The sequence below is a fragment of the Centropristis striata genome, chromosome 23 (assembly GCF_030273125.1).
Source record: "Centropristis striata isolate RG_2023a ecotype Rhode Island chromosome 23, C.striata_1.0, whole genome shotgun sequence".
Lineage (NCBI taxonomy): Eukaryota > Metazoa > Chordata > Actinopteri > Perciformes > Serranidae > Centropristis > Centropristis striata.
Genome location: NC_081539.1, coordinates 22,367,653 through 22,389,961, shown reverse-complemented (window position 1 = coordinate 22,389,961; position 22,309 = coordinate 22,367,653). Strand labels below are relative to the sequence as shown.

At 41.1% G+C, this 22,309-nt stretch overlaps 1 protein-coding gene across 1 annotated transcript in view; it reads left to right on the top strand.

Annotated features, from left to right (window-relative positions):
- bmp6 (bone morphogenetic protein 6) overlaps positions 1–22,309 on the top strand; it is a 47,306-nt gene that overhangs the window by 8,520 nt on the left and 16,477 nt on the right. Inside the window, exon 2 of the mRNA XM_059326535.1 lies at positions 19,679–19,871. Coding sequence (XP_059182518.1) covers positions 19,679–19,871 — 193 coding nt within the window. The remainder of the gene's footprint in view (positions 1–19,678; positions 19,872–22,309) is intronic.

Genomic DNA, 22,309 nt, shown 5'->3' with positions numbered 1-22,309 from the left:
ATTAACCTGGAATTAGCTGTGTTTGTATATACAATGTTTGTATATGCGAAAGAGGGAGACAGAGAAGGAAACAGGGAGGCAAAGATGCAAACAAATGCGTTTCTTTGTTTTGATTCCTGCATTTCTTTCAAACCTCTTCGTAACCAAGACCACAAAACACATTCTGTAAGTTAAAAACACCTGCTGCCTGTGTTTGAGTTTAGGTGGATGTGATGAGGTTTCGGATTGACTGTGAGAACAAATTGTAAGAACTACAGGATAAAGGAACATGTGGATGCAAACTGCATTGCCACACATCTGCTGGAACCTGACATTCGTCTTCTGTTTATAAAGACGAAATGAATGAATGAATGAGGTAGCTGCGAAATTTCCAAGTTGGAAACATTTGCAGCTAAAGCAAACAAGTGGGAGATTTTTTTGATCATCTGCATTGTTTAAATCTGTATGATGTTTTTAGTACACTTGTTGGTATGCCTTTGGAATTTCAGGTCCACTGCGGTATTAAAGAAGGTGGTGAACCTGTGAACCACTGAACTTAGAATCGGCATGTCCTTGTGTGCCCAGTAAACGCCATCCATTATCATAATGACCCCGTCGTTTGCTCTGCCGGAGCGGCTCGTTCTGGTAATTGAGATGACTGCGGCCGTCAGGAATGGCGTAAATGTCACGCTAAACATTCCTGCTGTCACATTCTTCTGTGAAGCCACCGGGTAGCCCCAAGGGATTTATCTCTAGTAAATAAAAAAGCAGAGGAAGAGAGAGAAAGGAGGGAAGAACACCCAGGGGATGCTTGAGGGGTGAGAACTCTGAGACAGATGAAAGGTGATTTAAAGCCTTTGGTGGCCTTAAGGGAGCAGAGGAAGGAGGGTGTGTGTGTGTGTGTGTGTGTGTGTGTGTGTGTGTGTGTGTGTGTGATTGTTCTGGGAGCCACATATACTCATTGATTTGAAGGCATAGTCAGAACAAGTACAAGGAGCGCAGACATTCGACAAGGCCAATGGTGTATTTATGTACTTATTGGATAGTCCCATTTCCAGAGTTGGGAAGTCGGTCTAGCATCTACAAAGAAGATATGTATTTGCATGACAATGATGAACAAATGAAACGGATCAGGTGAGTCACGAAGTATGTACCAAACTTTTTTCCTGACTTGAGGGGACATGAATTTCTGGAGTTTCTGGAACTAATTTTTACGATTATTTCAACACACTATTTATTGCCCTATCTCCTTACCATCTAATCAAAAAAGTAGGCAAAGAGTTGGAGCTTGGGTGAACCAAGGCAGGGTGAATGCAGTGGCTAGCCACCTGTCACTCAGAGCGGCCGTGCCCTTGATTATGCAGAACTTTGAGCCTTTATATAAATGTAAGAGGTGAAAAATTACCCCCTCTCTCAGTCATGAACAGAGAAACAAAAAGTGTTTTTTTGTACCAGGCTGTAAACATGTTTTTTCTGCTCTAAATCTGGGCATTTTAATAATGGGGTCTGTGAGGATTGACTCTCTTTCGGAGCCAGCCTCAAATGGCCAGTTGAGGGATTTAGGTTTTTGGAAAGTTAGCTTACTTTTCAGCCCCAGATGTCGTCACTTGTCTTTTACACAGACATGAACCTGTCATCGGATTGGACATCTGGATGCTTGTTAAAAAAAGCTGCACTGCATTCTGGTCTAGTGTTGTTGTTTTTTTTTGTGTGTGTGAATATTTTAACAGTCTGCAAATACTGTATCAAAGTATGTTGCACCTAGCCTAGAATTAAATCGTATTTTTCTTACAAATTAAAAAAATACACCAAGAAACTCAAGGTAGAGCAACACAATCTGCTGATTTGACAGTGATAAGTTTGTTAGGGTGGAGTTTTCCCTCAAAGGTCAGGGTCAAGGGTCATGGAGTGAATGCGTGACTGCATTCACTCTCACAAAGTCCTCACAAGTACACAAATACAGACATGTGTGACCTTGCTTGTGTGTGTCTGCACCGATAATTGAAGTGTCTTTGAATATACTTGTTAGACAACCAGAACTCCCACCTCGTTATACAAGAAGTCTTCATCAAATACTGGTGTCGCAGAGAAAGCTGCACCCCTCGGCCCCTCACATGTTCCCAGGCTGGTCGTCTCTCTAAAGAGGACGTGCCTGAAACAACAACCGTGGGTCCGCAGTGAGAAAAAGGCCCCATGTGCGCACAGATGCTCCTGACCCTCCCGAGCAAGTAGCCTCCCTTTCAACCGCGCTGCTGCTGACAAATTTACGAGCCCTAGGCTGACCCGCGGGCTGACTTTCCAAACATGATACTGACAGGAAAACAGTCGGAGATGGGAGGGATGGAGGGAGGCAGGGTGGAAGAGATGGAGGAGAGAAAGCACCGAGGAGGAAGAGTGGCAGGACATGCTGTGTTTTTATCAGCAAAAAATATGTGTATCATTTTAAAATGATGTAATAGATGCTATGCTTATTCTGCTTTTCTTATCCAGCAGATCATTCTTGAGGCCTCTAACCACAGGCATCATCAGAGAAAGAAAAATAGGGTGAGAGAAGAAAGTACAAAGAAGGAGGTGTGAAAGATAATGAAACAACAAATACAGAGAAGAAAAATAGCACAGCCAGGTGAAAATGAAATAGGATGAAGAAAGATGGTGTTATTTGTATTTCAGTACACTAATACGTCTAGAGGTTAGGGGTTTCACTCCCAAAGAGGCCACCCATAACAAAAATGTATCCACTCCCAGTGCCGTGAGGCTTTCTGGATTAAAGGATCTTATCACTAAGGATGTGCAGGGGAAACTCTGCCCAGTCCTTCCTCCTGTACGGACACTTTCCACACCTCCTGGATACTTTATCTGACTGACTGACTGTTTAAAAAGTCCAGTATGAATCCTTTTCCAAGAGGAAGTCTCTTAACTATGTGCATCTACTGTACGTGTCAGTGCCTTTTCCTCACATACTGTACTCTATGGTCAGTATACAGTCACACACATGCAATATATACTGTCAGAGATGAGCTGCAGAGTACACTTTGAGAAGAATGTAACTCATTCATTTAAGGATGAAAAGAACTTGATTATTTTTAATATCGTCTCCCTCTATTCCTGTTATCTTATAAACAGTTGTCCAGAATGTCTTAGGCTTTGCAGTGGACTGACGGATATCTCTTGGTCCAAAAACCATGTGATCACATGTGGGTGATAATCTCGATTTCTCTGCTGTTCTGGTTATTGTTTTAGTCCACTGCTGTTTTACTTCTTCTGGTGAATCATGATTTGGGCTCCACGATATGGCCAAGATCTTCTATTGCCATATAACTAATTTCATATCTCAATAATGAAAAATGATTCTATTAAAAGAATATAAATTATTATATTGAATTTGGGATAGCACTTCAGCTCACCAGAAATATCATTTAAAAATATAATACTAGTTTATTACAAGTTTGGAATTTCTGAAATCAAAGAAAAAAATAAGTATCACTAAGAGAGTAAGCATCAGGCAATCAAACAGGTTGTAAATCAACTCCAATGTCAGTCAATTAGTCTTGGAAGCGAAAAAAAGGCGAATTGTGACATTTTTACCCACACTGCCCATTTTTGAACATCTGTCACTGTTTTCAGACTTCAACTTGAATCTACCACAGTACAATGAGCGATCATCAGCAATGTTTGGGGTGCAATCAATTTCAGTTTCACCTCTACATTATGTGGTCTAGAATATCTTGTTTGTTTACGAGCTGTCTGATCGTCTGGATCAGAATCTAGTTGTAACAAGTCAGTATTATGCTCAGTGTTCACGACTGTTTTGATATATGTTATATATTAAACAAGCTGTAAAATTCAATTAAAGCTATAACAATAAATAAAAATTACCCTGAAGTAGCCTAACATAATAGTAAAGTAGATTAACACAGATAAATTGATGTGATTTTTATAATTAGTGCAAATTCCCAACCTATATTAAATATTTTACAGTCATTTTTAATAACATACCCTCTGGGGCCCCACCATACTGAAATAAAACATTTGAAAGGTAGTTTGATGTGCATTTCTAGCTTTCAAAGAAAACTCAAATAACAAGAAGAAGGCCAACATTCTCTCCACTTTCATCTCACCAATATTGTGTTGACATCGTGGACAGATGTATTATTAGAAACATTGATTATTTTTCTCCTGATTTTCCTCAGGGCCCACCTGTTTTTTGAATATCCACGTATCTGGTTACCGTCGCTGTTTTTGGAGCTGTGCCTGTGTGTAAAACAAGCAGTAGGTCTTACATGTAAGTCAGCCCAGGGGGGAGATTGAAGCCGGCCCAGACTGATTTATCAGTGGATCATATGCTCTGACTTTAAGCCGTTGAAATGCGCTGCGGTCACCACGGACTTTCCAAAGGGAATCGCACTGAGACTCGGCTGTCTTCATGACAGAGAGCAGGGGGGGAAAGAAAGGCAGACAGAGAGGTGAGGATAGGGAGATCGAGCGGTAGGGAAGGAAAGATGTGCTGAGAGGCAGAAAGGGAAGAGAAAAGAAGGTGTTCATAGTGAGAGGGAGGGAAAACAGAGTACCAATCAGCATCACAGAGTGAGCTGGCCTTCTACCTTGTGGCTGTGGAATGCAAAGCCACCAATATTTTGACTTCTCCTTTGGAAACAGCTGCGTTTCCCTTTTTCAAAGATATTTTTTCCTTATTTATCGGATCCCTCAGGAGAGATCCATCTCCTGGCCCTGACACTGGCTTCCTCCTCTAAATCTGGGACCAGACCGGCCGAGCACAGATACACGTATACACACACACATGCACACCTGCTGCCGAAAAGCAGACACTAACCACAGATCACTATAGCAGGCCTCTTTACTGCCTGCAGTGCTGCACGTTGATAGAAGCACATGGACACTTAAGACGCAAAAATACGAGCCATCATACAAATAAAGGAACACACAAACAGGCAACAACTACCAATAAAGCAAACTGAAAATAATGAATAAGCAAGTATACCTACTAAGACAACCACACACACAGATGCCTGCCTGTGCGATCAGCCTTCAGATGGTTTCCCACAAAGCCTGACGGGCCAGTAAAAGGGGATTCTTGACGACCATCATCCCTGTATTGACACACCGTAAATAAAATGAGGCTTGGCAAAAATGTAAAACCCGCAGAAATGTTTTGTTTTGCTCAAAATGGACTCCCATCATGAGTACATCTCTGTTTACGGAATATTCACCAGTGGCGAATCTCTCAGGCAGCCGAGGGAGCCGTTTCTGAGAGGGTCTGTGGTCACGACCCAAGAGGAAAGCCGTAAGTAACCATCATCAGTCATATAAATCTCAGAGGAAATGGGGCCGAACATCAAGGACAGAGAATATCGCAGGAAGAAGGAACAAGATCAGAGGTTTCTTTTTTAAACGATCAGACCCCTTGTATGCCGTGGTCACTGATTTCACCAATAAATACTGACTTTAATGGCATCTTAGAAAACTACTATGGGTCCACCTGTTGTCCTACATTTGGGGATTTCATTTTGGGACCAAACAAAAGTCAAAAAATCACTTTATTGCCAAAAATCGCTGATATATTTGCTGCGAGCAGAGAATCGTAGACCCAGACAAACCCTCCTCTGCTGGCCACCCAAATGTTTTCCCCCTGTTTCCTCTGGCAACCAAAGGACAGCAAGTCCTGACAATCTGACCAACTCTAAACAATGCATCTTTTAGTGTGCAGTGCATTGCAAGATTAATGATTCTGGTTTAGGATTGTTGTTGTTAGTCACATACGTTAGACAGCAAAGTGTTTGGTGTCACTGGTTTTGTTTATGACTGTGGTGTTCGGTTGCGTTTATTTTCTTGTTCGTGTCTAAATGAAACAGCCAGTGGTGTTTCTGCCAAATCGGCCCCCAAAGAGAACAAGATGTTGGAGAAGGAACAAAATTGACTCATGCACCAAACGCCAGCATAAATCTTGAGCTTTTTATCCAAATAGCCCTACAAGCAGCATGAGTCCATGCAGCTTTCTCATTTTCAAATTTAAAGTGCACCTATCATTCTGTGATGAAATGTCTCAACCCAAGCCTTATTTTTGCCTTTCGCTGAAGGATTGTAAAGACTAGAAATAACTAATTACATTAACTCCTCCCGCAATAATTCCATGGCTTTTTACTCAACTTGGATTCGTGCTGTGCTCTTTCCACTATGGAGGATTTGAGAAGTCATCCGGCTCTACCGTCCACAAGCCCACAAGTCTTGTATGAAGACCGCCGATCTAAGTTGAAGCGAAGTGTAGGCCACCATTAGTCTGACCAGAGGCTGTTGTGACAGCTGCTCTACTGTAGAATTACATTTTTATTAGCATCCCATAGAGTGGGGGAAAAAAATGCTGCGTTGTTTATTTTCCAGCTCATTTCTTTCCTGATTTCATGGAATTTACTTACAAATGTGAAAAAGATGTTGCATAGTGTTTTGTTGACAGCTCATTGGCTCAAAGTGGTGTCCAATGAAATGAACACTTGTTTTTACAGGGGCTTTTGGGGAAATTGCAATTGGCCATTAATGTCAATGAGTGTTTCTCTGTGACCATAAAGACTTGTAAGTGTTCAAACAGACACAATTGGTGTATAAAGATTGATCATAGACATGGGTGTTAAGGTTGAATATGCACATGCACTCACAAGGCTCCCCCCTTACACACACATTTGTCTCGTTAATCCTGCACGGTCCCTCATTCTTGTCTCTAAGCTTGGGTCTCACCAAATTTTTAAAAGTAAAAGTGGCGTCGCGTCTTCACTTTTTATTCCGCGATTAGACGAGCATTTCGGGAGGAAATCTGCGTGCATATGGTGACACAAAAGTGTGTGGAATTCGATTGTACGCATGCATGCATCACTTAAAGCGATTAGAGCATCTTTGGGCATACGGAAGTTTTCACGCCACGCATTTTCATCAGCTACTCCTTCCACAAAGTTATCCACCATCCACTAGATCTCCCAGGTCTCGTCCAAAGCCATCTGGCATCCAAAATTTGATAGTGGTAATTAGAGATCCTTCTCTGTTCAGTAATACTATCTAAGCTATTATTGGTGGTAGGCCACGACAACTAATGTTTTGGGAAAATCTGCTTTTATGTCATTTATGTGAATCACTTAGACATATATTAGACGTATTGAGGAAAACCAGGTTGTAGCTTGCAGTCTACTGTCATGAGATCAAAAAGTTGATTTTATTCTCAACATTTCTACTTTTTTTTCCTCTATATTGTATTTCAACTTTAATGCATAAATGTTACCTATTATGCTGTTGCAGGATGACCTAACAGTGCATAAAAAGTTTTTATTTTGTGATTAGCTTGCTGTGCTTGTTGAGGACCTTGATGTTTGTATAATCTTATTTAATTTTTATTTAATATTTCCTTGTACCACTTTAAGTGGTGCATCATTGATTCAACTAATACGTGTGGTGATGTGTTCTAATACATAACCTTAGCATGTCTGCCATAATGGTACCTAACCTTAAGGCATTTTTTGTTACCATTACCCTATCTTACCGTGTAGTACGGTACATTATTGTGGTGGGAAAGAAAAGTGAAAGACGTTCACATATACTCTCATGTTTAAATGCCGCCTGCAGCCGAATGAGCGGCTCCACATCTTAATCCTAAGTAATAGCGCTTGAAGAGATGGAATAAAATCTCTTAGTGACACACAGGTATGACACATTCAGCTACCTGGAGGCCAACTAGAGACTCAACAGAGAGCTGATGACTGCTACCACTCAGCTGTCAGTCCATTTCTGGAAAAAAAAGCTGATACTACACAGTCCAACAGCCATACCTTGGATATCTATCTGTTAGCAAAGGCCCAGCAGAGGAGCAATTACAGCAAATTATCCACCTACCGTCAGGGTTAGACACACACACACACACACACACACACACAAACCCACACACATTGCGCGCTAGCTAACAATCTCAAAACGACAAAAGATAGATGTGTGTCCAGACTTCATTTTATCATCTTGTATGGAATGCAGCACAGTGGTGATAGAGCTCGGGGTGGTGGGAACAAAAATCAGATTCTCTTTCTCCGTGGTTGTGTGCAGGTTTGTGTGTTTGTGTGTGTCCTGGGACAGTACGCCTGACATTATGTGTCATGGTTTTGGACGGGTCTTTAGAAAAACCCAAATGGTTTTTCAAGGATTATGTGGAGGACGATGACTGTAGAAAAATGTGATTACATGGTTCAAATGGGGCCTTTGTTCCTGGGGATGCCTGTCCAGTGAGGTCATTATGTACTGTAACCTGTGGGAGGTAGTGGAAGAAGAGCAGGCTGGATATCCAGGTCATTGGATAAATGTGTGTATGTGTGTGAAAAAAGAGGCAATGCAGCTTAGATTGTCAGGTTCTCAGGAAGTGCTGTATTAGTTGTGCTATTTGACAATATTTTTCAGTAGCTGCCTGCATATACTATATTTTTATGAAAGAGGTTTGGGGCCAGGTAGGGAAAAAAATAATGAGAGGAGGATGTTTTTTTTTCATTATGCAGTTTGAGAAAAAAGTTGTGAATAAAGTTGAAATATGACTGAGAGAAAAAAAAGTTAATATGTCAGGAGTAAAGTCAACTTTTTGTGTTTGGGAAAGTTGAAAAGATATTCACAGATTGGTTGTTCCTGCGTCAATAAGTCATCAGAGGAATATTGCTTTAGAGAAATGGCACATCTATTTGAACAGTTACTGCAAGCTACAACCTGATTTTCATCAATGTCATAAAATGAGCAATAACTACAGTATTTAATGGTGTAGTAGTACTAAAATCCCTCTACACATAAATGAGCTGTTCTTGGTCGTAGGCTACTACAACTATTGTTTTGGGAAAATCTGCTTTAATATCATGTATGTGAATTGGAAAATCAGGTTGTAACTTGCAGTCTGCTTTACCAAACTCAAAAAGTTGACTTTATTCTCAATATTGTATTTCAACTTTATTCTCGTCATGTTTACTTTTTTTTCTCGAAGGGCATTTTCCCCCTCCTCTAATTATTTTTTTCTCCTGCCTGGCCCTAATCCTCTTCCATACAATTTTAGTGGTACTCCTGCATTGCAGAGTCATTGAAAACTCCTGTTATCAAGCCGTCAAATAAAAATGACAAAGTGTTACATGTGCTTCCAAATGGGAAACCTTGTGGATTTCAAGATGTATACATATCTTTTTATTTCATTAGATAAAATGTCACTTTGACAGTACTTTTATAGCATTGCAGGAAAATAAGGTGAAAGAAAATACTTCAGTCGAGCAATTGAATCTGAATAGACATGTCATTTGGCTCAAATGTCAATTGCCATGTCTAGAAAAAGTGCCATGATAAAAAATAGTTTGTATCAAAATTGTATTGAAGCTTCGATTCAACTTGAAGAGACATTTGTGTGCAGCTTATGAGTTTTTGTTACTGCAGATGTCACAACACAATTTGATTCATTGCTGTGATTTGCTTTAGTAGGCCATAGACATTATAATAACAAATAACTTTGTATACTTTATATAGCACCATTAAATACAGCATTTACAAAGTGCTTTGACAGACAAAGCATTATGTTCGCCATTTGGCAATTAACCGAATCTGGAAAAAAAAGCCACATTCAACCAACTCAGGCAAAAGTAAACAAATTACATAAAAAGTACTTTAACAAATGGCACACTATTAGATCACTGTAAAAAGTCAAATCTGCTGTAAAGTTTCTGATCCCCTGATCTGTTGCTGCTGCTGAAGGTTTTGGTAATCCTAACAACTATATCAGGTCCTCTTTGTTTATTTCACTGCTCGAAACATTGAACGCATCACTTCCTGTGCACCACAGGAGTCTTCCTTTGAACATCTTTGAACGGGCTGTGGGTTGAATCACTGTTTTTGTGGCTAAAATGACAATATTCACATCATATAAACTTGTTGCAAACTGTTTCTTAAACTTGAAATAGTAGTGACTTTTCAAGTGCCTGGCCTGCTGAGCATCAAGCATATTTCTTGGCTGTCAGTGAGGAACACATTACAGTAATTAGTAATGTGCTAAAATCCCTGTACTGATTTCTGCTGGACACTGAGAGCAAAGCTGTTCTGTGTTTGCTAATGGGGCTTGACAGTCTGCAAAAGGGCTGGTCTCACTGCCTCATATCCTCGCTATGGACTGATGCTCCTGCTTGGCCCTGAGTTCTCACACCACTGACCTCTGGGACTGTGTGTGCATCGCAAAGTGTGTGTGGGAATGTGACTGTAAGTCCTCTCTTTCTCACGCGTGTGTGTGTGGGATCCTGTAATAAGTGCGTCCTTTAATTATTTGCTCTACATCTGTACCTGTGCATGTGTCGGTGCCCAAATGCATGTAACTACCCTGCATGCATGTGTGTAAGCCCTTTCATGAAATGTCTAGAAGTGTGTGTGCGTATTTGCATGCCTACATGCATCGGACATAAACTCTCGCTCTTGCCAGTGGCCCTTGGCTGGTCCCATGGCGCTCAGCATGTCGGCTTTGATGCTGGGTCAGGAGAGAAGATCAGAGCACAGGATGAGCCTCCAAAGACACAACCACACACACCCTTGCTCAAAGTTAATGATGACTCCCAACAGACCCCCAGTCTCACGGTTCGTACCTCGACCCCGGGAGCTGCCCTGCCAGCTGCCTGACTACAAAAAGCCAAAACACTCAACAGAAGGCAGAAACAGCTCCTGGTGGCAGCCAAGCGTAGTGGCGACACAGGCGACTCGCACCACTGCGGCGTTTGTGTGTGTGTTGTCAGCTGCCAGTATTCATTTGCTTTTGCAAAACTCAATAGCTGTCTGTGTTTTATCTTTCCACGCTGCATCGATGCCAAAGGTTAAAGAGTTTGAAGCATAAAATCTGGCTTTACCCTCTTCAGAAAGACTGGTGTTTACAGCTTAAAGATTTCCACTTAATGAGATGTTTTTCTTATTGAATGAAATAGTGGCAATCGGCGAAGAGTTGTGATTGTATCGGCTGCAAAAGTTTCCCCATGAAAGTCAAACTGACAGGCCAAACCTTTAATTAGACAGGACTTTGGAGGAATTAACGATAAATGGAAGACAAGGACGTATCATCAGAAACCATCAAGTCTGAGAGAAAAACCAGACAGTAATTACATAAACACAGATGGCTTCTTCTCATGCCTTGGACATCCAGAACATTTTTTTATCGGTTTAGCCGTCCGCAAAGTCTTTAACAACGTTGACAGGTTCTTGGTTTGCAAAAAATCAAATTGAAGGGTGTTTGTGAAAATGTCTGCTTTTTTATTCTACACTCATTTTGTCTCCTTCTCATATCCTCTCCTGGAGAGTGGTGCATTATGGGTCAGAGGAAATAGTAAAGTACATATTTAATTAGAATGCAGGGATTTTTATGAGGAACCAGTTTTGGCATGGTCTGCGCATAAAACCCCCACAAAGCTTGGTTATTGAGAAGATACTGGAGTCTTTTCTGTACTGAGGAGAAAACTGGGCTTGTTTTACAGCTACACTGGCTTCTTGTTCCCCTGTTAGTTCAACAAGGTCAGCGGTTCTGACTGCAATCATCCTATTTCTTCCAAGAGACACTGAGTGGAAAGCTTAAAACCAAACATTGCCTGCTACAAGGACAGTAAGCCAGAGCGTGGAGATGTCTTTTAAATCATACTTAAACTGTACCTGTCTTACAAAGTAAATGTCAACATCCACTCTTTCCGGTTGGGAGGATGAGGCAGAGCAAACTGGGTTGTGTGGTGCATTATGGGATAGAGCCGGGAGGAACAAAGATTGATGAGTGTGGCTTGCAAGTTTTAATCTTGGCTTGAGAAGTCAGTCCAGTGTCCTTGGCATTCCATACTGCACGTTATTTACATTGAATGCTAATCTTCAACACATGAGGTGGTGCGTTCATCTGGAAAAATAAGGACGTTGAGGTTACGGTTCTGACTTTCGTGCAGGAGATTGGAGTTCACCTCCTGTCACAAACCTGGAATTAACGTTGAAGTTTTTATTAAGCAAAACCGCAGTCTTTCTGATTTTAACCATACCGTAGCTGCCACAAAATTGTTGAAAGTGAGTGTTTTAGAAATGTTGGCGTTGAACATAATCCTGGGTTTTGCAGAATAATTGAATACTTATGTTTTTTTCTGGTGATAGGATTGAAAAAAATGTAAGGAGAAGTACATCCATCCATCCAACCATTTTCATCCGCTTATCCGGGGCTGGGTTGCGGGGGCAGCAGGCTAAGCAAGGCATTCCAGAAGTACATACTTCTGCTTATGCAGAGGACGTCAGTTGAATAGGTGGTTCTGTAATGTGGCCCAGGACACATTTGCATAAAAACTGCTTAAAGAATGTGTCCATATGCAGCCAAGACACTGTTTATAGATAATGAACTTAGTCACCATGACGGTTTATGGACTTCCCGCTTGAAGCATCGAGTTCATCGTTACGGCTGTCGGCATCTTGCTTTATGTCCACCACCATCTTTGTTTTTTGAAACCGGGAGAGACCATATTTGGACTGGGGAGGCGCGAGGACTGGTGTATCTAAAAATAAACTTACCGGAAAAATCGAACAGCCTACTCCTTGGAGTGTCTTTTAGAATAACCGAACGCTGAACAAGACATTTTTAAATGACCAAAATGTTCAAATAAACTTTCATGAACTGAAAACACACTTTGAAAGGGTCAAATTTCTGAGATGACAAATTTCTGAGATGACAAACAAGGCTATTTAGATGTACACAGTGCCGTGGATATGCATTGTTTTGCTTCTATCCTGATTGACAGCTCACCGTGTTAGTGACCTGTCAATCACAAGGTAGCCATGCCCCAAATCATACCCTGCTTTATCATCTATTTTCTTCTAAATTGGACCATTATTTACACAATTCACATTTTTTATTTATTTATTTAAAGACTTGAAACTTTCGATGAAGACCATAATCTTTCCAAGAATTTTTACTAAGGCAGTGAATCAAGTAAGAAGTAATCTCATTTCGTATTGAGATCGATAGGACCGGATTTTTTTTTTTTTTTCAACCTACGTTGTCGACCCCTGTTGGACTTCATACATAGTCTTGCTTGAATGTTTCATGGCACCAAATATCTTCTATAGAAATGGCTCAGCATGTTACTGTCTGAGGTGGAGAGATTTGCATAAGTTCACGTCTGCAACTGGTGGATGAAAAACCCTGTTTAAATTGGCAGAATGAAGCAAATCTCTCCTGTCATCAAACTGGTACCTAGTAAAATCTTACTGACATATCTACTAAGTGCTGCCTTGAGACTCTATTATCTGGGTCACAGGTGCTCTGCTCGCTGTAATCTACATTGCAGCACTGATATAGCTAAGTCTACATCAGTAACACTGCAAAAGTATTTTAGGTATTAAGATATCTGATCAGAAGATGCACTTTTTGTGTAAAATTGTAGACCAGAACTGTGTCACATGCTTATTCCTCAGTGCCAGAGAAGTTAATTACTCATCTAGCTTTGAGGCTGAAAGTGTCCATTAATGCCCTGACGACATAATTGCCTTCCATAACTTTCCCTTTAGTTAATTTTACCGACTGAGTGTTGATGAAGGGCGAAAAAGTATTTTGGTGAGAGAAGGTGGTTGTTGGTTGTTTTGCTCTGTGGTTGTGGGACGTGTGAGAGAAAGCAGGAGGGATTCGATGCAGGCGGCTGTTCGCCAGCTGTCCCTCTGAGGGATTGGCTGCACGGCATTAGGAGTGCGAGCAAACTCACTGACCACTGACCACAGACAAGTCGGCCTGTCAACCACCCCGGGGCCTCTCCTGCCTCTTTCTGCTCCACATTGAAGAGCACTGCTATTCTCCTCCTCTAAACTACTTCTCTAGTTTATTTCCTGTTTATCCTTTAAATGTGTCTGTCTTCCTTCCGTCTTCTACTTATAGACTTCGTCCTACTCTCTGCTCTCTCCCTTTTAGCTGTGACCAGCAGCTCTATAGCTCACTCTGTAGGTCGGTCGGTTGGTCGCTCCACAAAAATTTCCCCACCCTTTGGTGGCCACAGCTTTTGCCCGAGGAGCCTGAAATTTGGCACAGAGGTCAAGTGTTTGTGGGCGTATGTGTCTGAATGCATGAACGCGTGGGTGCATGCACGTATGTGGTCGCAGCTATTGCGTATTCACGATTGTTCTGGTACTTTTCCATCATACCTACCAAACTGGTGATTGCATCTTCACAAACTCTCTGTCCGATTCATTTTCGTCTTTTCTTCCATCTCAGCCACCCGCCTCTGCCTGTACAGACAGCCTTCTGGCTCAAACTTTCACTCACTTGTCTTTCTTTCAGCACCTTTTTCCTTCTTAGCTTCTTAAAGGGGTATGCATCCCAGTTCATAAAAAGCTAACCTGTCACACTGAAGTTCTTCTTCTCAAGCGGCTTCGTAAAGGATTGAGATTTTTTTTTTTCCTCAAATATTGTTGGGTTTACATTCATTCACATGCATAGGCTGTAGAATTTTTACACCGTTACTATAAAATGATATATTGATGTATAGTATATAATGACATATTACCTTATCATATTAAAAACATGATAGGGTCGGAATATAACAAATATTGAGTACTGAATTTCATGAAACGAAACAAGGTTATAAAGCAGTTGTGGGGTATTTTTATACCATGATTAAGGACACATATTAATATTGTCTGTACACAGATATTTATATATGAATTCAGAATCTGTAGACAGCGTGAGTGGTCAATTTCTAGTCACAGTAATATTGACCAATCACGTTTAAGCAGGGTTTGGTTGAATGCAAGGAAGACTCTGGAGTCTGTGTGGAGAGCAAATGAGGCAGAACGGATTTGTCGACATGCAATCTTTAAACCAATTGACTCTTATCTGACGACTGTTAAGCTTTTTAACAATAAATTGTACCTACATTCATTCATCTGCATATGGAGATGAGCTGAAATGTCGCCCAGAAATAAAATACCAAGTATCTCAGGCTGTGAATATACAATAAGGACCATATGAATACATTTGATAGGAAAGGAATCCCAGGGTCCTTGTGTGTGTGTGTGTGTGTGTGGGGGGGGGCAATTGTCATAGCAGCAGGGACAGGACAGCAGCGCCAGATGTTGCGCAGGTGGAAACGAGAAGCGAGGCGTCCCAAGTGAATCTGCAAGTCGTCCATCTCACTCTCTTTCTGTCACTAACTGTCTCCATCTCTCTGTCTCTTTGCCTTTATTCCTCCGCTTCGGTCCCTTCGGTTTCTCTCTATCTTCCTGTCTGTGACAACTGATTTTGTCTTTCTTCGTCTGGTCTTGTCATCTTCTCCTCTTCTTCCACGGTCATTTTCTTCTCATGTGTTATTTTAATGGACATAAGCTTTTTATTGACATGAAATTTACCCTCTTTTTTTTCTGTATTACTGTTTCCAATTAGGTTAGCCAACTATATTCATTATTCACATGATACTTTATTTTCTGCTTTATTGATTAACCTGTTGTTTTTTTTATTTTTTCCTCTTCTTGTTTGTCTTGATTTCTTTCATTTTTCACAAATTGTCTCTCCACATTTTTCTCTCACTTTTTCTGTATAACTCTCCTCTCCTCTCCTCTCCTCTCCTCTCCTCTCCTCTCCTCTCCTTTCCCTTTTCTTCCTGTTTCTCATAAAGGATTGAATCACCTGCTGTGTTTAGGTGAATCATCGGAAAAATCCCCACTACTGTCATGTTTTCTGGTCGACCATGGCTGCTTCTGTGTGTGTTCAAGTGAGAATGAAAGAGAAACAACAACTGTGTTATTTCTGTTTGGGGGTATTTTCCTATGAATTGGTGACCAAAGATGGTAGTGGAGTAATAAAATAAATCCATAAAGCACACCCACAGATTAGTATTCACACTCGACACGTAAACACTGCACTTTCCATTAAGGACTGTTTGCACCAAATCACTAATATAATCACTCTTTCTCCATCTTTAGAATCACTCTGAATGAATTCCTCCCTGAATCATCCAAATCTAAATCCCTTTTCCCTTCTGTGTGTTCCTGTCTCAAAGCTCACGTCATGGTAGATTAGCGCAGGGGTTACGCTCCCTGTACGCGTCGTGTGAAGACTTCTCTTTGATTTTAGATGTGAAACCTCAGTGGATTTCAATCGAATTTCAAGCTGAGAAGGTGGAGAAGCAGCTGGAATGCTACTCAGCGGCTAACGATATGGCTCCCAGGCCGCCTCACTGAGGACTGCAGTGATACAGTGTACGATAATGTAGGCCTGTGACTGTCTTCATATTTCATAGTTTTAATTGTTTGTCTTCATGTGGATGCTAGTAAAAACCACTTTGAAGATTGATTTGAACTCGCACAGGCTGGTGAGTTGTTGAATGAGCTCAGGAGTGCCTGGAGATTTTGTTCAGATGTGGGGAAAATAAATGTTAAAAAGAAACATGTCTGTGAATTTCATTAAAGCCTAATGGAATCAGTTGATACATTTTTCACCTCCCCGAAAACAGTTTGCTCTCTTGCCAGAATCTGTTTCACTTTTGCGGCATTTTTGCAGGAAATACAGGAAATAAGGCTGTTAACAAACTTGTGCTGCTTCACTGGAGTTGCTTACTTGCTAGACAGGAGTGGAGGGGAGTGGCGTCTTTTGGGTCTCCCACCTCGAATTTCTTCTCAAAAGTTCAGAATCTTTTATTTTTTAAAAATTGCTTCAACTTTGTGTAACTTCCCCCCAGACTCTCATGAGACTGTGGAAATGTGACCATCTATAGGTCCGTCCTAATATTGTCATGTGGGGTTATTCTGGGCTAGTACTACTACTGCTACTATTGCGAAATACAATCTCAGAACCTGGATATCGTCTGACCACAGCTTTTTATTTGCTTTTTTATTTATTTATCTGCGTCCATACCCAGAGAAACAATCTGGTCCTTCAACTCTAACTCCATTCTCGCGTCTCAAGTTGCCAATTTTTCCCATAAAAGAAGAAGAGGGAGTTTGGCCTGGATATCCATTATTAGGATATCCGCTTGCTACACCTGAACCCAAGAACTATTGGCCATAGACCCAAGAGGCTAAATCGTCATCAGACTGAGCCAATGGGTTCAGATGGATTGGATCCTCCCTAACAAATAACAGATCTGGAAGAGATTTATGATGCTTCGATTGCCAGTCAGGTTCCTGATATTTGTAGATTCAGCACACAGTGAATTGTGCATTGCAGCAGATGTAATAAATATTTGATGCATGTGGAACTCCTCCTGACCTTCTCACCACCTACAGTCAGTTTATCAAAGAGTTTTTGTGCCAGAAAGTCAGTAGATTCTTAAACAGGGAATATACAATTTCAAGCTGCTGGTCTTTAATCCCAGGGCTGTTAAAGAGAGTGTTGTAAAGTCATTTAGAGTACCATGACCTCTCCTCTAAGCCTCCACACACAGACACACAAGCTTAGCTGATCTATCTACCCTTCAACACAAGACCAGAGCCGTTATCACACACAGTTACTGCGACATCTGTGTGTGTGTGTGTGTGTGTGTGTGTGTGTGTGGTGTGGGTGGGCAGCTTGTGGAGTATGATGATGAAATGGTTAGTGTCACATCTGATAGAAGTCACAGTGGCGCTGATGTGAATAACATCTCATTCTCTATAGGTGGTTTCCTTTGCTTGGATGGAAAGTGTTTGAAGTACGAGGCACGGCTGGCTCAGACGTAAACTGAGAGGCTTCAATTATTGTAATTTGTTTTGACCAAGTCGGAGCAATATGCTTCAGGATTGGACTGATTTTCCTCAGAATTGCAATGACGCTAGAAAGGCACGCCTTCCCTTCCTCCCTGCCTATTCTGTTCAGTTTCTTACTTAGGTTCAGCATTTATGTAACTTGGAAATGTCTGGGGATGAGGGGAGCTTTGACCTTCCTGGGTGTGGGTACAAGGTGGGGCTGGCACTTTTGGGAGAGTTTGATTGGTTCCAGTGTTCTCACATCAACACAATTTTCTCTTCGGGTATGACTCTGGGAACAAAATGTGTCATTGGTCCATTTTGGGTGGGTCCCCACATCATAAAATTACCAGAAAGCTTTAACAAGCCTGGCTCTGGTACAAAACCAAATTCTTCTTACCAAAGCCTTGGACTATAAATGTATCCAAATGAAATTTCAAAATAAAATGTAATATTTGCAATAAAGTAGCATCCCCTTTATATAGCATCAAATAACTAATTAAAACCAAACTTATCAGAAAAATGAACAGCATAGATCAGTGTGGTAAGAACCAGTTGAAATGACAAACATTCTTTGGGAAAAAATTGTTTGATGTCTACTTGATTTTTTTGTTTAGCCCATCGGCTAAAACGTAGGAGACGGGGTTTATGACCTATGCTGCAGCCAGCCACCAGGGGGCAATCAAGATATTTTGACTTCACTTCCGAAGAGCTGTCATGTGATCCATCTTTATCAACTTTCTTCATAAATGTACTAGACCAGTGGTTTCCCAAACTATTTCTGCAGGACCCCACTTTTATAAATCAATATTGAAGTTGGAAATTGATCATTGGTCAAAAAATAGATTTTGTGTGCTCAACTGAATCATACAACAAAAATCATGCAACTGGCAAATAAAGTTTTGTTAATGAAGCGCTGAGGAAAGCCAAGCACTGAAATGTCAGTGTCCTCTGCTGCTGTATAAGTCTAAGTCATCCAGCTCTGGTTCCCAGTGGTTCTGCACTTCCAGTCTGTGGTAGTGAAACCACAGTCTTTTGGTCCTCGCTGCACTGGGTGGAAATCAAAAGGGGAGGATATTTTAGTGTGTGTAGTGTGTAGCATAGGACAAAGTATTTAGATTAGTCAGAGTGTGATTGAGTAAGAATGGTGTGCTGATGCGTGTTTTGTGTACTAAAGCAATTATGTTACCAGTTTTTTTGGTTGTTTTGCAGAATACAGCACATGTTTGAGGCTTAGCATTTACTGTTTATGTCTGCAGGGATATTTCTGTACACGACCTTCTAATTGCACTCGACATGCCCCTTTTTATTCATTTCCCTCTTCTCACTCTGTGTGTCCGTCGACAAACTGACTGTATGCTCTCTGCTGTGGGAGGAAAACCTCCAGCTGAGACAAGAACCAAATCCCCGGAGAGCACATTATCATTATGGCGCATATTGCACTTAAAAGCATAGGAGGGAGCACATTTGTTGGTTTTTGTCATTTCACGCCGTCAGAAGTGGTTGCAGAACGTCTCTTAAGTTTGCTGCCGCCGAAAAAAAACCATGGGCTTTTGCTTCGGACTGATGATAACAGGGGTTTATTTAGGGAAACTGGAAGCCACGAAACCTATTAGACCTAAAGAATAAATCACATGTGACCGTTTTAAAGGCTTCTATGGTCTACCTCAGCACAGTGTCTGTGAGGAGGATATCCGCTTATCGCTCACTACTGTATATTTACGCTGAAAGCCTGTTTGTAAATATGCAATTTGATCCTATTTGTAGAAAATGCATGATAAATGTGAGACCAGCCACTGAAAAGACATTAAAGGTCAAAACAGGCAATGCTGAGGGGAAAATAAAAACAAATCTAGTCAAATCATAATCTCTTCTGCAGAAAACGTGTGTAGCATGATGTTTACTTCGCTTGTCTCTCTGCATTATCTTTCATGTCTCTTTCTCTTTGTGCATGATGTTATAATCTTATGTGTGTTTGTGTGTTTCCATCCCACAGTGGAGTACGACAGGGAGCTCTCTCCGCAGCGGCGTCACCACAAGGAGTTTAAGTTCAACCTCTCACAAATCCCAGAGGGCGAGGCCGTCACCGCAGCAGAGTTTCGCCTCTACAAGGAGTGCGTGAGCCGCGCCTTCCGCAACGACACCTTCCTACTTAAAGTCTACCAGGTGGTCAAGGAGCACCCTGAAAGGTAACACACACACACACACACACACACACACACACACACACACACACATCCTTGTACTTCTGTCTTTGTGAGGGCTCTCATTGGAATAGTGAATTCCCTAGCCCCTTACCCTAACCCTTAACCTAACCTTCACCATCACAGCTAAATGCCCAACCCTAACCCTAACATAAACCTAATCGTAACCTTAACCCTAAAACAAAGTCTGAACTCTCAAACAAGACTTTAAAGAAGTGAGGACCGGCTAAAATGTCCTCACTTCACAAAAATGTCCTCACTGCAAACACACAGACACACAGACACACACACACACACACACACACACTTTGTCATACACTTTTGATACAGTACCTAAAAACCTAAAAACATGAATATTATCTGTTCCAAGTAAATTCTAAAGTGTAGTTCTGCGGGTTTGAACAGCAACATGTGTATGCATTAGGTTTGGGGTCAACACGAGAGAGTGTTACTGAAAACAGCAAGCATGCTCAGTTGACTTTTCCTGGAAAAAAGTAAAGAAAAAGCTGCCTCTACCTGCGTGTTTCTCCCTATCTCTCCATCATTCTCCCTGTGTGTTACGCACACTCTGGGCCCTTGCCATGTTTATATTGTAAAATCAAGCAAAACCACGTCCTACAGAAATAGCACAGCTTCAAAATCCTCCCGTCCCCTAAATGAGAGCAGCTAATACATGCCAAACATTTACATTACGTCTGCAGGGGCATATAAACATCCAGTAAGATTTCTGAATGATATTTGTGTTTTATCAAGCCCGCCCAGCAAGAACCAGCTCCAACATGAAGAGAATTCCTGATATACATATTTAGGTTAACATCTTATATCACCCGGTATATTTTGTTTCTCAGTTACATTAAAGCTTTCTCCTTTGAAGCTTGGTACAGAGAGCTATTACACTTAATTAATATATTATTTTGCATTGAATCTTATATAGAAACTAAACACCTTAAGGCGGGGTCTCTAACACCAAATGTTCTCAGACCACAGTCCTAGGCTGAAGCTGATCCACTCTGACGTCCGTCGATTTAAAAAGTAGCTATAGATGTTGGCAAAGTATATTTTCCTGTCCGTCAAAAGGTTTCTATGGGTATCAAGAGCTACTTATTTGCTGCATTCCTTTATCCCTACAATGGGTGGTTTGTGCTCCCCAGCCTGGAGGTAAAGCCTTTTATTTTTGGAGATATTGGGAGATTAAAGGGCCCAAATATCTCCAATTTCTGTATTATTGCAGGACAGGTTTTTTACCTTGAAGAAAATTACAGCCTGGACGGCGTGCTATCAGGTGGAGGACATTTGCTCGTGCTGTGTTTGTGCTTTGTAGGAGTGAATTCACGGTGCAACATGCATCCACTGACATTATCAGTAATGTCTGAACAACTTTAACCCTCTAGAGCAGCATACCTACATACACCTTTCATCTGCAGAAACTTGTTGCATTTCATAAGAAATTTGAATGTACTTTTTCTGGTTTTGCACAATTTTGCCATTTGTCAGCATACCTAAAACACATTCTTGGTTAAAAAGGTTGTTTAAATGATATAAGTTCATTTTAAATGATTAAAAGAAACTAAAAAAATACTCATGATGGTATAATAATGTTTGCAGTAGAGGTTCTAACTGTTGTTTTTACATTCTTTCGTTCTCCTCAGTGCTGAATGTAATTTCAGAGGTTTGATGCTTTATGCAGTTATGTCATTGTTGTTGTTGTTTTTCCCAATTTTCTGCCTTTTGCACAACTGTACCTTTGTAATCGCCCAATCAGCGGGGAGCCTATTAACTTTCCCGTGCCCCTCCTTCCCGTAATAAACCTGACTCCTGTTTTGACTCTAAGCCGTAATGATAGAGCGCTTAATTAGCCCGACACCCTTTGTACTTTTCATTTGATTGGGGCGGTTTCGCTAACAGCGGGCGAGGAATGTGAGGGATTACAATGCCAGAAATGTGGCAGGCCTGACATCGCATTGAGAAAGGGCAGGTTGCAGCAAAGGCCGTTTTTACTGACGAACCCATTGCAGGACACCTCACCAGCTATAATACCTAACCAGATGATTTCATTCTCTCTCTTTTTTTTAACTTTATTCTGGTTATTAAAATGTTGCTAAATGCAGATCCAAAGTTATGATCTCCTTCTTGTTCCTCAAACCTCTGCATCCCTCCATCCAGATGTCTGTCTTACATATTGCTTTTACAATCTTACAAATATGCCTTTTCAGCAGTTTAAAAGATGAAAGCACATGAAATAACCCGGCCAGCTGTGAGCTGCACTCTCCCACCTTGCGTTACATTTTTAACAACATTCACTGACAAGACTTATAAAGGAGATTTATTGTAGTAAAAAAACACAAGTGTCACCTTTGACCTTATTATTCCAGTTCATTTAAGCAGTCAGTCAATAAGAAGTTTTACAGTAGGCTCTCGGTAGC